Source organism: Gracilinanus agilis, chromosome 5 (assembly GCF_016433145.1).
Source record: "Gracilinanus agilis isolate LMUSP501 chromosome 5, AgileGrace, whole genome shotgun sequence".
Classification (NCBI taxonomy): domain Eukaryota; kingdom Metazoa; phylum Chordata; class Mammalia; order Didelphimorphia; family Didelphidae; genus Gracilinanus; species Gracilinanus agilis.
In genome coordinates, this window is record NC_058134.1 from 251,025,933 (window position 1) to 251,042,794 (window position 16,862).

Below are 16,862 nucleotides of genomic sequence, written 5' to 3' on the forward strand. Positions count from 1 at the left end.
TTATCGATATCTTTCTTTTATCCCTGCTTTTAATCTCTCTGGACCCTACAAATTTAACTGAATATGGAAATTCCCTATGAAATTTCCCTAGAAAATGTGAAGCGGGTGGATTCATCAGGAATTTCCTCCATTAGGAAAGTGCAAAAGTTTCAGAGAAAAGGGGCAAACATGAATAAGCAGAGAGGAAATGAGGTTAATGAGGAGGAAAAGAGATAAGATCAGATATTTCTAGTCACCTAAAAGCATACAGTCATTTGAAAGAAAGTGAAATAAAGAAGAATATGGAAATGAGCTGAGAAACAGGATGATAGAGTAACTAGAGAGTAACTCAGAGGAAGGATCCCTGTGTTTCAGGCCCTGCCTTTGACCCACACTGACAGTGTCTATCATCCTATCCAAGCTATGATCTCAGTAACTGAGAAAACTCTCTGTATTTATTAAGGTACAGAATGATTCTTCACAGGAAACTCTCTATTGTAATGAAATCACAGCTCCTGTCCCCTTCCCCAGTCCCCCAAAAAATGAAAAAAAAAGTGAATAAATTGTTATTTTTTAAGATCAGTTTTTTGGCACAAGATTTTTTTAAATTAATTTTTCAAACCCTTAACCTTGTGTTAGAATTGATACTAAGTACTGGGTCCAAGGCAGGAGAGTGAAATGTTAGGCAATTGAGGTTAAATGACTTGCCCAGGGTCTCACATCTAGGAAATATCTGAGGTCAGATTTGAACTTAGGACTTCCCATCTCCAGGCCTGGCACTCTATCCACTGAGCCATCTAACTGAATCTGGCACAACATTGAAAAGGCATGACAAGACAATATTTTGCCTAAAAAAGATGGGGGAGACAGGCACTAGACTGCAGACTCAGTATTAGTAGGCTGTGATACAATCTCAACCAAAAATAAAGGAACTTATTTGACATCAGTTTACTTTTAAAAAGGAATAATGTTAAAGACTAAGGAAGAATTAATTCCACCATATTCTCCTTTACTCAAATCAGATTGTATGGTGGCCACCTTTATGTATAATGTTTTAGGAATGACATTGATAAGCTGAAGAGTTTACAGGGAAAGGTAGAAAGCACAGATCAGCCTCTGATTTCATGTAAGCATTAAAAGAAATGGGATATTTACCCTGGAGATGAAATTTAAAAGCTATCAGTTTTCAAAGGATTATTGCATGGGGAAAAAAACACATTTTACTATGAGCTGTTTCTCCCACTGTTAAAATCTTCTGGGAGCCTCCATTTTAAAGAGGGGTCCTAGAACAGCCATCCCTCATTTTTTAGACTTAACTACCATGCTTCCCCCCCACCCAGGTACCTCTTTCTCCAACTCTCCCTGATTTTTCAGCTCCCTTTTTAATGTGTTGTCATCTCACATTAAAATATAACCTCTTAATATAATGTCTTTGAGGGCAGGGATTATTTTTCTCTGTGTGCATTGGTATCTTCTGTGTTTAACACAATGGGAAATAATAAACTTTAATGCTTATTGTCTGATTAACTGCTTAGCCCAGAAAGTAGAACTTGGAAGATGAAGAGAGGTAGATACAATCTTGAGAGAAGGAAAGGATTTCAATCATGATTTTAATGGAATTCAAGTTTCTTGAGGGCAGGAACTATTTCATTTTGTCTTTATGTCACGAGAGTTTAACAAAGTGTCTGGCACAGTAAATACTTAAAAATGGTACTGAGTGAATGGAGCGGGGGGGAAAAGGATCTAGCAATAGAATAGGCTATGTTGTAAGTTGGTGTGCTCCTTCCCACACTCCATCTTGGAAGCCTTAAAGCAAAAACTTGGTGACTATTGAGTGTGTAACAGAGGTGATTGCTTTTCAAGCCTGGATTTTAAGGAAGGTCTCTTATAATTTCTGTGTGTCACAACTTACGTAAAAGAAACACGATTTAAAATTTCATTTATATGAGGCTGAAAGGGATCATGTAATTAAGTTATGGGAAAAGATTCTCTATGACTTTTATATGCAACTTAAACAGAATCCTACAACGCAGTACAGTAACTACTAATCCATATGTGTAAGCAACAAGAATCACAAGATATTAGAGCTGCAAGGACAAATAGGAATCATGTAGCTCTCCTTGATTTATTATACACACGAGGTAGTTAAGAATTTGAAGTTAAAATTCATACAGCTAGTTGACATCAATTTCAATTTCCAGATGCCTAGTTAAATGTTCTGTCTACTACACTATGACTAGTTGTTAGTTCATCCTTCCCTGCTGTTGTGGTTCAGTTATTTTTTGGTCATATCTGACTCTTCATGACTCCATTTGGGATTTTCTTGGCAAAGATATTAGAGTAGTTTGCCATTTCCTTTTCCAGCTCATTTTACAGAGAAGGAAACTGAGGCAAACAGGATTAAGTGACTCGCCCAGGATCACATAGCTAGAAAATGTCTGAGGCTGGATTTGAACTCACAAAGACGGGTCTTCTTGATTCTGGGCTCAGTTTTCTGTCCATTATGCCACCTAGCAGCCCTTAACTGCTACAACTACCTAATTTATGACAAAGAGCTATGGAATTCATTTCCAAACATCTACGTGATCTAAGGATAGATAGTCTGACTTGGAAGTATGGAAAGACTGCTTTTTTTATCATTAACCTGAGCAAGTCATTTAACTGCTCTCAATATATTTTTCATTTGTTAAATGAAAATAATAATAGTAAATACCTCACAGGATTCCTATAGTTTCTCAGGGTTTGTGAGTCTTGAAAAACAATAGAAATCTTTGCCATTCTTACAATGATAATTACAATCATCACACTTATAATTATTATTATCCTTAGAATCACCATTCTCTCTAAAGGAAATGGTTTCTTCATAACTGGAGACTCTTCTATAGTCAGCCTAAATATTATAAATCTAGAAGTAGCATTCATCAAATTCATTTCCCAAGTTACCAGTTGTTAAACCAGAAATTTAGCGGAACAAATTTCTTCTTAGGGAGCAACATCTGTATCTGAACTGTTGGGGTTTTTCCTGCCTCTCATCTGGTAGCTACCATATGTTACCTTAGATACCTATCCATTTGCCTCTCCACCTTGATCCTGTCTCCTCAATTTGACTGCAATGCTCCTGGAGGGCATGCAATACAATGCCCATGTCTTAGAGCTTTTCACATCCTCAGAACCAAACACAGTGCCCCATACACATAATGGCTGTTCAGTTTCCTGGTGATAGTAGTTGAAAGGAGGGAAAAAATCTCTCCTAGAATCTATTCATAAGAAAGATTTAAAATTAAGATGTGGTATTACAAAAGACATGTTGTTTATAGTCCTTGCATTTCAGCCAGGGTTTTCTTATAAAATCTCAGCATTTCATGGAAATCACCAAATAACTTCATTAAATACTTGATATTTGAGCTCCAGCTAAAAAGGTAATGCTTCCCCACAGAGCAGGAACATATAAGTGATTATTGTACCTGGTAGGTGGAAAAATTAGCAATTTTGATTTTTTACACTTCAGATTTTCCCCCTCCAATTCCTTTCTTCCTTTTTGATTTTTTTTCCATTTTACTTTCAAGTGAACCTCAAAATTTGGGCAGGAAAGAATGTCAGCTTCCCCAACACCAATCAAATGCCAGCTTTCTCAGGGCATTCTTCCAGAACCTTAATTCCCTATTCGGGTCTCCATGGAGGGTGGGAAGGGGGTGGAGTAAGTTTACCTAAAACATGACTAGAGTTTGAAAACATCTGCCAAATGTCAGACTGTACTGAAACTCGGGGCAAAGGAGAATTTGTTCTGGTCTGAGTGCTTGGTCAAATTCTCCCACACCTTTAGAGAAAATTAATCAATATGTACAGTCAAAGAGTAAGCATAGTAGCCAAAGACTCACAAGACTTATGAAGTTGTACTTCATTTGAAGGTATCTTGGGAAAAAAGAAAGGGAAATATTAAGCTATTTCTAATTTAAGCTAATGGCTACAGGTACTTCCAATTGTGACTTCCCATCCTTTGTGACCAGAGCTAAGAAAAAGGAGAATCATGTTTTGTCCACACTTGGAAACTCTACCAACACAGACCATCAACAAGTCTAAAACTTTGCGTGCTACAGAATAGCCATGGACACCTGGGAAGAGTTGCCCAGATTAAGTGATTTACCTAGAGTCCCATACCCAAAAGGTGTCAGAAGCCAGAGGGAAACTTCAGTTTTCTTGACTCTAGGGCCATTACTCCAGTCATTTGATGCCATCCTGTCACACTACCAAACTTAGATTCAGGAAAACTTCAACTGGAATTCCATCTTGGACATTTATTATACGATGTTGGGCAAGTCACATTTATGCTCAGATTCTGTAATCTGGAATGTGGGTTATCTCATTCGGGTGTTGTGATTCAAATATGACCATATATATAAAAGGCAAATTGAAAACTTTAAAGTTTTGATCCATAACTGGCTTTTACAACCCAGTTGTACCTGAAATATTAATGGGAGGTTCACAACTATCAGGATCCAGCATCTACTTAATATTCATCAAGCCCATCAGAGCAGTAGAATCTAATCCAATCCAATAAATATTTACTAAACACCTACTATGTGTCAGGCATTTTGCTAAGTGCTAGAGATAGTGAAAAGAAAGACATTCCCTGCCCTCAGGGAGCTTACAGTCTAAGGGGGAGAGACACAACACAAAAGGGGGGATCTAGTTCTCTAGCAGGAAAAGGATGGAGTCTTCCTCTTAGCTTTCTCTGACCAGATATTGTAGAAGTATTCCCAACATGTATGACTGGTAGGTGCCTTCATTGTGGTTTTTTTTTATGATAAAAGAAGAGGATTGAGGAGTGGGACATGAATACTGGACTTTTTCATTTTGAGGCATTAACAGTGTGAAAATGTCCTCTATTAGTGCAAAATACAATCTGTGATTTAGCAGATATCTTTTTTTAAGACCCCTACCTTCCTTCTTACAATCAATACTGTGTATTAGTTCCAAGGCAGAACAGCAGTAAAGGCTAGACAATGGGGTTAAGTGACTTACCCAGGGTCACACAACCAGAGAATATTTCAAGCCAGACTCCATCTAATATTAAATGATGTCTCCATTTGGAGGCAAATGAGAAGTCACAAACCCTCAATTTGTATTAATAATAGGACAAATGTAAAATAACATTCCAGATTTGTTTAGCCCTTTTAAGGACTAAATAAATATAAAATATGTTCACCATAAGATGAATAGAAACAGGTGGTTTTCCCAATCTAAGTCAAAAAAATGAGTGAGTAAATTTGAGCTCAGTGGAACAAAATTAAAGCAATTAGTGAATAAAACCGAGTCTCCTATTGAAAGTTCTGGAATAATCCTTTCACTTCCTTATAATAAAAAAAAGAGAAATCTTTAGTATTTTTTTATATCCCATTTGAAGAGCTCCAGATATACCCATCCCTAATCTGGTAGATGACCCATCAATTACATCCCTCAATAAGCCAATGCCCCAAGAGCCGGCGCTCACTTACTTTGTAAATAGAAGGTATGATCTGATCCATTTTCAGTCTGTGAAAGACAAAGACATCGTAAACCGCTGACACGGCCAGCACAGTCACACCTTGCTCCTTCCACAACATGCTGCAGCCCGCGCAGAGTCCTGTCCCCAGGAACCAGCCCCAGGAGCTCGACGTGGAGCCTCTCGTGGAACAGTGCTTCACGTAACACAGCAGGGAGAGCAGGAAGAAGAAGCTGGCTCCCACGTCAGCCCTCCCCACGATGCCGGCCACTGCTTCGGTGTGAATCGGGTGGGAGGCGAACATGAGGCCAGCAATAAAGGTCCAGTGTCCATCGCCAAGGAGGATCTTGGAGAAGCTGGTGAAGAGCCCGGTGACTGCTGCGTGCAGCAGAACATTGACGAGATGGTAGCTCCAAGGGTTCAAGCCTCCAATGGCGTGATTAAAACGGAAAGAAAGGGTACAGAGTGGCCTATAGGACTTGTGGCTGCCACTATGGGTAAGAAGAGTCCCCCAAAAATCATTGTAGAATATGTGGGTCCATGGCGTTTCTGGGAGAAGATCCTGATTAGTCTTGATAGCTCGGCTAAAAAACAAAATTATTTTTTAAAATAGAATTAAAAATAAAATACATTTTAAGTGGGGAAAAAAGCAGTGATATCGTTATATCATTCTCTTAGTCCCGATGCTATGTGCTATATGACATGATGTTTCTTAGCAGCACTCTGGCTAAATAGGATGAATATAAACAAAGGTGGCTTCTCAAACCCCGTTAACTGATTTTAGGAGTACCACAAAATCTCCCGAGATACTCTTCCCCTGGGGATTAATGATAACTGATATTTCATAATTAAGCATTTATTCATTTCACTAAGAGTTTTATTCCATGTTGAAATGTGATTACCCTTAAAGTAGAAAAATATTAAATCTTATCATTTGCTTATACCTTATTGTAGAAGAGACCTTGGTGATCTTCTAATCCAAATCCCTTATTTTACACAAAATGAGGGCCAGACATATGAATGACTTTACCAAGAAAATATCAGCAGGAGGGATCTGAACCCAAGTCCCCTGACTTCAAATCTATCTTTTTTTGAATGATTTATTAATTTCTCCCCCACCCCAAAAAAATGTGGGAAATGATTAAAATTAAAAGAATAAAGGAAGAAATCCAATGGTGAGTAAGGAGTCTTATGGATGGGAGAACAGAAAGAATGTCACCACTGTGGGGTGATAGGGAGGACAGGGTGGGAAGTTCTCCCCACTACTTTTCTCTTCAGCTATTTTCATCCTTCGATGATTTGGCTAGACTTCTACCACCTGTCTTTTTTGACCACTCCAACCCACAGTGAACTCTCCCTTCTGCCTTCCTAAAGCTCTTTCTGCCTTTGTGTCACTATTTGGACATTTTCCTAGTTACACAAATGCTCCACAAGTGTATGTGTTTATCTCCCCAACTATGCTCGGAGGTGCTGTAAGACAAGGACTGTCTAATGCTTTTTCCTGTTTTCCTAAAGCACCATGTATAATGCAGCACACACAGTAGGTATTGCCCTAGCAAACACCTACCATGGACAGCGCCCAACCAAAGATAGTTTGTTTGCTTCCCAACTGGGTTTAGGCATGAATGCAGCAATTGCATCCTAAAACAACAGAAAGGGAATGGATTTTGAAACCCTCCAGTTATTGAACATTGCCAGGGTTTGAGTAGAAGCATCAACAAGCCTTCAGAACATAAATATTGTTAAAGTATTTCGTAATTCCTTTGTAAAATCTCTTCTCACCACCCCTGTCTATATAAGGCTGCAGATTTCAAAAGGAGTCATTCTGAAAGACAGAGGGATAGCATGAGGCCACGGAGACAAGCAGGTTCAAGGTGGCAGGGCATAAAGCAATGGGCATTGGTGCTCTACAGTAAATTCCATTTTCCTAGGGCCAATCCTATCTATTTTTTCAAAGTCCTCTATCAGCTGAATTTTCTCCAAAGGATTAAAACATTCTAAATGCTTATAATTGGTTGCGGCATTTTGGGAAGGGACAATAGACTTGCTGAAAACACGTTTTGAATAACACTAAGTTAATTGACTGCATACCATATTTTAATAGTTTGACTTTGAGTTTTGATTTTTTTTCCCTCTGCAGAATACAAGAGTTACAAGTCTGTATGTATTGACTTTGTGTTAAATGAATTTCCATATAAATTGGCTTTTAAAACATTAGAAACAGATGTTATTTGGGATCCATTAAATTAAAACACCCTGCAATGACATTCATCAGAGTCTAACCCAGGAGTAATCGCTTAAGACTTGATAGGTTATAATTAAAATTTAAAAGAAATACAGAAACTGACAAACTGCCAAACAGCATTGTCAGAGACGACTGATCTTCAGGCAAGACCAGGATGAAACCCTCACTGGCCTTTGCACCAAAGCATTAATTCAGGCATTAGTATGAATATCACTGACATCAGGGAACAACATCTACATAATATCCATCATGTACACATCTGAAGCTAGGGCTGCAGGCAGCTCGAAGACAAAGCAATCTGCCGAGAGATTGACAGCTCACCTAGTACAGCGATGGTATTTGGGGGCATGGCACACATCAGGGGATTGGCATTTCTAAAATGGCTAAAGACCAGATCATTTCTCCAGAAACCACAGTGCTTCCAGGCATTAGCTCAGCATCACAAGCACCAAGATGCAAAGAGATGACTCCAAGACTTTAATATTTTTAACTGCTGATTTACAGGAGTGAACTTAGATAGATGTGATCCCAATGGGTCACAGAACTACACAGAACTTGGAACTCTTACAAATCAATCAAGACATCGATCAGGAAGGACTACTATCAATCAATCAAGCATCTACTTTGTACCAGACAAGGCAGTGGGAATTCAAAGACAAAGATGAAATAGCCCCTGCCCTCAAGGAACTCCCATTCGATATGGGGGTGAAAGGAAAGGGTATGAAAGAATATATCATGCCTATACGAAATAAATACAAGATGATATGGAGGGAAGACATGATTAGTTGGAAGCATTAGGATGATTTCATGTACAAGATGGTGCTAGAGAATTTTGGTGGAAACCGGAGAATTTAAAAAACAAGAGTTGAGGAGGGGGATGGTCAGTGCAAAGTTATGGATGCCTTGGATGGACCAAAGAATTCATGAAAGGGAATCAAAAATAGTAAGCTTGTAAAAGTAGAGTAAGAAAGGTGTAAAGATCATAAAATGCCAATTTTTTTATTCTAGATGTATTTATCATCATCACTGTCAGGAGCAGTATTTATAGAGTATTTTAATGTTTGTAAGGAATCTTACAAATATGACCCCATTTTATCTTCATAATATCCCTTGGAAGTAGAGACTATTATTATCCATATTTTACAGACAAAAAACTGAGGTAAATGAAGGCTAAATGACTTGCTCAGAGTCACACAGCTAGTAAGTGTCTGAGGACAATTTGAAATTGGGTCTTCCTGAGATTAGGTCCAACATTCTATCCAATGAGCAACGTATGTGCCTGCTAATAATAACAGGGAGTCACTATATAGCACTGACTAGAGTATTGGCTAGGACGGACTTGTACTTGAGGAAGATTGCTTTGGCAAATAAGTGGAGGATAATTTGAAGACTAAAATGATCTGAAGAATGATATTAGATATCTCCAGTGCCAAAGATCAAGAAAACATCTTTCTGTTGAAATAAAAACTATTTTTAAAAATGGTGGAGAGGGGAAAAAATGTAATAATGATACAAAATTTATTATACCTGGCCAGACTTCAACATACAAGAAGCAGAAGGAAAAGATGAACTGCTCAGTCAGGCTTGTAGTCAATTCATACTATTATGCCCAAGAAAATATGCTGATCAGAGTTTAAACATCATATTAAAGAATAAATATATACCCATGATGAAAGGAATTTCAGGCTCATTTAAACAATTATGTTGATAGAACTTAAAAAATATATAGGCAAAACATCTTGAATGGCATAAACATATTGTCTTATCAAGTCTGGACCAAACTGGACCTGGAATTTCATTGATGTCGGGAATTTCCAGTGATGAAAATTCTTCTACTTAAGCAAAATGGCACTCCTCTGCAATTTAGTTTTCAACATTTGTTATAGGTACTTGAGAGGACAGCTAGGTGGGACAGAAGATAAGAGGTCCAGGAAGACCTGAGTTCAAATCTGGCCTCAGATATTTACTATGTGACCAGGGCAAGGCATTTAACCTGTTTGCCTTAGTTTCCTCATGTGTAAAATGAGCTGGAGAAGTATCTATCAAACCATTCTTGTATACTGGCCAAGAAAACCCCTTCGGTTCATGAAGATTCAGATACAATGAACAGCAATAACTCTGAGAGTTTAAATGACTTGCCCAAGATCACCAAGTCACTATATTAGAGAAATGACTGGAATTCAGAAATCATAGGCTCTGAGGCAAGCATTCTACCACTGCACTTTGTCCTTTTCTATATTTCAAATAAATATAAGGGGAAAATCTCCTGGTGTTATAAACCAGTCCAAAATTATAATAAAGAAGGATGCCATCACACTCTTAGGTGGGTGAGGGGAAGACAAGCAAAAAATGAATTTAAATATTCATTTCATTCCTGGATTTATTTCTGTGACTTAATGTTGATCATTCAATAAGTCAAGCTAAGTATAAAAGAGGGACCTTTACTCTCTAGAAACTATGGAAAGAATGGAAGAAAATTATGTGAAAATAAACCATTCTAGCCACAGCACTCTGGAGGAAATAAAGACTTAGAGACTGTCACTTGAAACAAAAAGAATTGGTCTCCAGAGTCTTTTTTTGGTTTTTGTTTTTAATTCTTATCACCCAAAATCTTTAAGGAGGACATAACCTTTTCTTAGATTTGCTCATTTTTGGTCTTCCATTTCTCCTGCCCCTTGTTATTTTTTTCCCCTTTTAGAATATGTCACCAAAGGCCAAATCTATTGCAAAACTGATCAATGGTGTGAAAAAACCCTGCTCTGCCATCTTGACTACCTGTGTGTAAGGCTCAATGCTAAAAGCATTTATATTGGTCTTTATAGTCAAACCAGCACGTAATGAAGAACCATAGCTCAGAGTGGAAAAAAAGACAGAAAATTTTCAGACTTTCAAAGTTTTATTCTTAAAATGAAGCACATACTTTTTGCAGACCCAAACACACTGGCAAGGTTTCAAGTATCAGCTCTATGATGAACTGGGAGAGTCTTTGATAGGAAAAACAGAGCAAAGCATTGGAAAGAACACTGCCTTCAGATTGAGATGACATGGACTCCAAATACATCTCTACTATTTACTACCTGTGGATTAGGGCATTTAACTCTATTAGGCACTGTAGGAAGAGCACTGGACTTAGGTCCTATGTGACCTTTGAGATGTTCTTTCATTTCTCTGGGTCTTGATTCACTTATCTGTACCAGGAAGGAATTAGATTAGAGAGACTGACTCTATGTTCTTCCATCTCTAGACCTTTGGTTATCAGTGTGGGTATGCCCTCAAAACAGTTTGTAGCTCCTCGAAGAAGAAATTTTTAAGAGAGGCTGAAGTCAATATGGTGAGAAGCCTCTCCAAACTTAGCTAAGGCTGTATGACTTGGCTCAAAGCCTTTCCAGCTTAATGGAGCCTACCAATGGTTACTCACTGCTGGAAAACCTTTTGGAACTGCGGGTCACCTTCATGCCACTACAAGGTATCAGTGTTAGGTGACTTTTAATCAAGGTATCCTTCTATGAAGAGAGAGGAAAATAGAAATAAATCTGATGTGGTCTGAGAGGGATACCAAAAGTCCTTCCAACTAGAATTCCTACATTAGTATGTTTCCACAGAAATTAAGTTGCTGCTTCTAGAATTTCTAGATAATGAAAACGTGTTCCTCTAGAGGAGTTTATTCACCATTGAAATAGAGAGTAGTAAAGCAGAAGGATATTGGTTGGAGGCAGCTAGGTGGCTAAGTAGATTGAGAAGTGGGGGGTTCTGAATTCAAATATGACCTCAGACACTTTCTAGCTGTGTAACCCTGAGCAAGTCACTTAATTTTGTTTCAGTCTCTCATCTTTAAAATGAGCTGGAGAAGAAGATGGCATACTACATTCTAGAATTCTAGAATCTCTGTCAAGAAAAGTCCAAATGAGTCACTAAGAATTGGACATGACTGAAAAACAACTGAATGAGGACAGGTTGTACTAGATAACCTGTAAGGTTCGCTCCAGCTTGAGATGGTTATAAGATCCTTAGTTATTTATATTTTACAACACTCATTCCTATTGAAAATATTAGAAAGTAATGGAATAGGAGGGCCTTTCCTAAAAATAATAAACAGTATATATCTAAAACCATCAGCAAGCATCATCTGCAATAGGAATAAATTAGAAGTCTTCCCAATAAGATCAGGAGTGAAGCAAGGGTGCCCATTATCACCTCTACTATTTAACATTGTATTAGAAACACTAGCAGTAGCAATTAGAGAAGAAAAAGAAATTGAAGGTATCAAAGTAGGCAATGAGGAGACTAAGCTGTCACTCTTCGCAGATGATATGATGGTCTACTTAAAAATCCTAGAGAATCAACTAAAAAGCTAGTGGAAATAATCAACAACTTTAGCAAAGTTGCAGGACACAAAATAAACCCACATAAATCTTCAGCATTTCTATATATTTCCAACACATCACAGCAGCAAGAGTTAGAAAGAGAAATTTCAGTTAAAATCACCCTAGACAATAGATATTTATATTTTGTTGTGAATTTTGTTTTGTTTTGTTTTCTGAGGATGCAACATACCACTGTTAACTCATGTGGTCCACGAAAACTCCCAGATATTTTTCACACAAACCTTTGTCCAGCCCTGCCTTCAATATTTTGCAGTATTTCAATTCTTTTTTTAAGCCAGATATAGAACTTTCTATTTATTCCCCAAACATTTCATCCTTTAAAAAAATTGCATGTATTTTTGTCACTCATTGTGTCAATATTCTCTTCTTGCGCTATCAACAAAATTGAAAGAAGACTTCTTCCATGACTTTGTGTAGGTCTATGATATTAAATTTTAAGCATTCCATTATCTAGTATACTGATGTTTGCCATTCTCTCCTCTTTCAGGGAAGAAAATGAAGATCAATTATCAGAGCAGGAACAGATGAGGTTTGGGTTTGATTGTCTAAAAAGCATTTTTACCTTCCTAGATAAAGTGTTGCATAATTATTAAGTATAGTTATTACCGTCATCATTTCTACTGCTGCCAAGCCAGCCTTAGAATTCCAGAGAGAAAATGAAAATTATTAACTTTTTAATCCAGTTAAGCAGTGGGTTATTTTAGCTAACAAAGAAGCTTATCCAATCACAAATTGTATTTACCAAAGGCATTTTTTAATTATTCAATTGAGAAATGCCAGTGGATTTAGGTGACAGTTATCTTGTGTGCTCAAAGCAACAATCAAACACATTCATTCATCAAGCATTTATTAAGGGCTGATGTGCCCCCATACTGCTCTTGTTGCTAGGGATACAAAGACAAAAAGAAAATAACCCTTGCCCTCCAGGAGGCTACATTCTATTAGGGGGATATCATGTGTATACACAAAACTAATTTCCAATAATATGAAATCATTAGGAAGAGAATTACCATCTGGGCTATCATCTTCAGACAACTGTTAGAGCAATCATGTCAGATTCAAATTTTTTTTTAAAAAGTGGCCACTAATCCATAATAGAAATCCCTCAGGGCTGCATGTTGACTTAGTTTTAAAGTGAAACTTGTTTTGTATTTTTATTTATTTTGCTAAATATTTCCCCATTACATTTCAATCTGGTCCAGCCCTGGGGAGTGTTGCTGCCATTGGGTCCTATATTTGACACCTCTAACTTAGATCACTGGAAAGTTCAGTGACTTCCTCAAGGTCACACAACCACTCTGAATCAAGGATACAAAACAAATACAGATATTCCTGGATTTGAGGAAACCACTGTATCACTTTGGTATGATGCCTCTCAATTTTTCAAGCTCAAGCTAGAATTTACATAGTGCTTTAATATGTGAAAAACACTTTACACATATAATCTAATTTGATCTTTGAAACATCTCAGCATCAGAGGTACTATTATTTATTCCCATTTCAGAGATGTAGAAAATGAAATTGGGAAAGAAGAGCTAACTTTCCTAAGTCAAACATATATAAATATCTGGAGCAGGATTTGAACTTGAGTTTTTCTGACTCTAAGCTCACCACTAGATTATAGTGTCTGGCACACAGTAGGCACTTAAGAAATGCTTATTGACTTCTGTACTAGCAGCAATGCAATGACCCAGGACAATTCTGAGGGACTTATGGAAAAGAACGCTACCTACATTCAGAGGAAGAATTGCAGGAGAGGAAACACAGAAGAAAAACAACTGCTTGAACACATGGGTTGATGGGGACATGATTGGGGATGTCGAACCGAAAAGACCACACCAATGTAACTATCAATAATATGTAAATAAGTCTTGACTGACAACACATGTTAAAACCAGTGGAAATGCGAGTTAGCTATGGGGGGATTGGGGTGTGAAAGGGGTGAAGGGTAAAGTAAAAACACGAATTATGTAAGCATGGAAATTTTTTCTAAAAATTGAAAATTTAAAAAGAAAAAAAGAAATGCTTATTGATTAATGTATTGATTGATCTACTTTACCAAGTAGGTAGGTAGGTACCTAAAAAGTCAATTTGGTTGGAACAGAATGTAAAAGGCAGGGAGAAATATGTTTGGAAAAGTTAGACTGAAGCTAGATTCCATAATCATATCAAGAATTTCCTATCCTCATATTTTATTTTTATTAATCAATGAGAAATATACCATACTTCAACTTTTTAGTTATTTGTTTGTTACATTAAAAGTCCCAGATACCTCCCTTCCCTGCACTAGAGAAGACATCATTTAATAGAAACATATATGTATATAAGCTCGTTTATTTCTCCTTCTCTCCCCCCCTCCTCTCTTTCTCTCTCTCTCTCTCCTCTTTCTCTCTCTCTTCCCCCACCAGCCTTTGATAAACTACTCAACATTTTTGTCATTGCTTTGACACCTATATTAGTATTTGCAACGTAGTTGTATAATGACTCTATTTATCAATATGTCTACTTAATATTGTAAGGCTCACCATCGTGTTTTTCTCTCCTGTGATTAAATAACTCAGTTCCAAATAAAATGGGCACAAAAAAATATTTGGCTTTCCATAGATGAATTTAGACACCAGGAGCAACAAGTCATATTTTCACTTCCAGAGGTAGTCTAGAAGACAACTAATATACTGAAAAGGCAGTGCTTTATCAGAAATTCAGTGGAATGATTAGCATTTGAGGAAAAAGAAAGGCCATAATTGTTACCTGGTGCTCTCCTAGGTGCTGCATGGGTTACACAGTCAAAGAAAAATTTGGTATGGAGGCAGCACAAGGCAAGGATTATTTCTGTAGTATGTAGTATGGTATCCTCAAGTAAAGGAATTACCAGCTCACATAGACTTGTTGAATGAATTCAAAGGCAGATGAGCTCAAATACATAATCGTTTTCCCAAGAGAGGTCATAGGAAATGGTTTACTATAGGAAGTGACATATCCTAAAGAATGGGTCATACTTGGAATGCATAACATTAAGTGCGAAAAGATTCTCTTCACCACAACTACAGGCTGAAATTCCAAGAAGAGTTGTGAATCTGAGCATTTCCTGAACATGAAATTTAAAAGGAAAAAACCAGGCAACCTCCGAAAATAGCAAGTGTGGAATAGGATAAGTAGTGCTCCTGCCAAATTCTTCAGAGATGTGAGTTACCTGTTCAGCTAAGTCCTGTCTCTCCCTGGAATTGGGTCTCAAACAAATCACCTACATTGGATTCATGCCTCCAGTTCAATCAAACAAAAAAACAACAAGCTATTTTTAGGTACATATTTATAATGTACCCCTGCCTTCTTCATGTAGAAATGTTTTCCCTATTTCCCTACTTTAGTTTTCCATAGGTACTGAGATGATCACAGCTCACAAAGAGTATTCCTGTTGATATTTTTGGGATGTCACAGAACCTGCTGCATTGACAAATGCGACATGATTTATGAAATTTGTGTTTATGGGAAGAAAAAAATACTTGACTTCAAATAAGGAAGACATGGGCTTATATCGTGCCTGTGACCATAGCTGTGTGATTATGCATAAATCACTTGATCATTCTGAGCCTTGGATTTATCATCTCTAAAATGGGCATAATGAAAACTATTATAAAGTTATTAAGATGTTTTCTTTTGTGTATGGGTGGGAAGGGGGAGCATGGGATCTATGATTCATTAGTATAAGGATCTCCTAATGAGGGAATTTCCTCCATTGATCTATACTGTGCCTGCTTGGTAACTTATAGCCTTCAATAGTACCTGGAAGCAATGAAAGGTAAAGTAACTTACCCCAGAATGCAAAGCTAAAATATGCCAGAGGCAGAACTTGAAACTAGATTTCCTGATTTTCAAACCAGCTTTCTAAACACTAACATATACTATCTGTTGATGTATTCTGTGAAATTTTTCAAATAAAAATTAAGTCTCCAGTAGACAATAAGTACCTTGAGGCAGAGAGCATATAGTCATTGTCTTTGTATCCCCTGTGCCTAGTCTAATAATCACTTAATAATCACACATTAATCACTAAATTAATTCTTCTAGAATTGAATTAAATTAATAGTATGAATAAAGATTGGGCTCCAGATAGATCAGATTCTCAGCTTACACAATAGGACAGTCTCTCAAAGAATATCAGACTTAACAAAAGGACTCTCCAGGGGTTGAACTGCAAAGTAGTCTGGCTCCTTTTACCAGACACCATACAGTTGGTCCTGTTGAGGAAACATAAATAGCCAGGCAGATGGCGCCACAATGGAGGGCTCAGTAAAACATGTGCAGAGAAATATGTCAACATACCTAAAATTCACACACTTTGCAAAGGTGCCTCTATTACTCTACATGATAAACTTCCAACTACAACTTCAATAGAGTGAGTGTGTGCGTGTGAGAGAGACAGAGACAGAGACAGAGACAGACAGACAGAGAATGAGAGAGAGAGAGAATAAGAGAATAAGAAAGAGAGAATGAGAGGGAGAAAGACAAAGACAGAGACAGAGACAGAGAGGAAGAGAAGGGAAAGAGGGAGAATATTAAGACAATTCATAGAACATCAAACTATGTTAACTGTTGTTGGTATTTTCAAATTTGTAGTCTTACCCTCAAGAAGCAAAATAATTCAAATTCTTACTTCACTCCAATTGCTTTTTCGTAAAATATTTTTTTAACTAAAAGGATTCTAGAAAATGTGAAGTAAGAGAAGACTTCAGCAATCCTGTGAAAATACAATCCTTAGGATCAAAGTACA

General features: G+C 37.4%; 1 protein-coding gene across 1 annotated transcript in view; it reads right to left on the minus strand.

Moving 5' to 3' along the window:
• Positions 1-16,862, minus strand: part of TMTC2 (transmembrane O-mannosyltransferase targeting cadherins 2) — a 539,622-nt gene that overhangs the window by 332,759 nt on the left and 190,001 nt on the right. Inside the window, exon 2 of the mRNA XM_044679175.1 lies at positions 5,475-6,045. Coding sequence (XP_044535110.1) covers positions 5,475-6,045 — 571 coding nt within the window. The remainder of the gene's footprint in view (positions 1-5,474; positions 6,046-16,862) is intronic.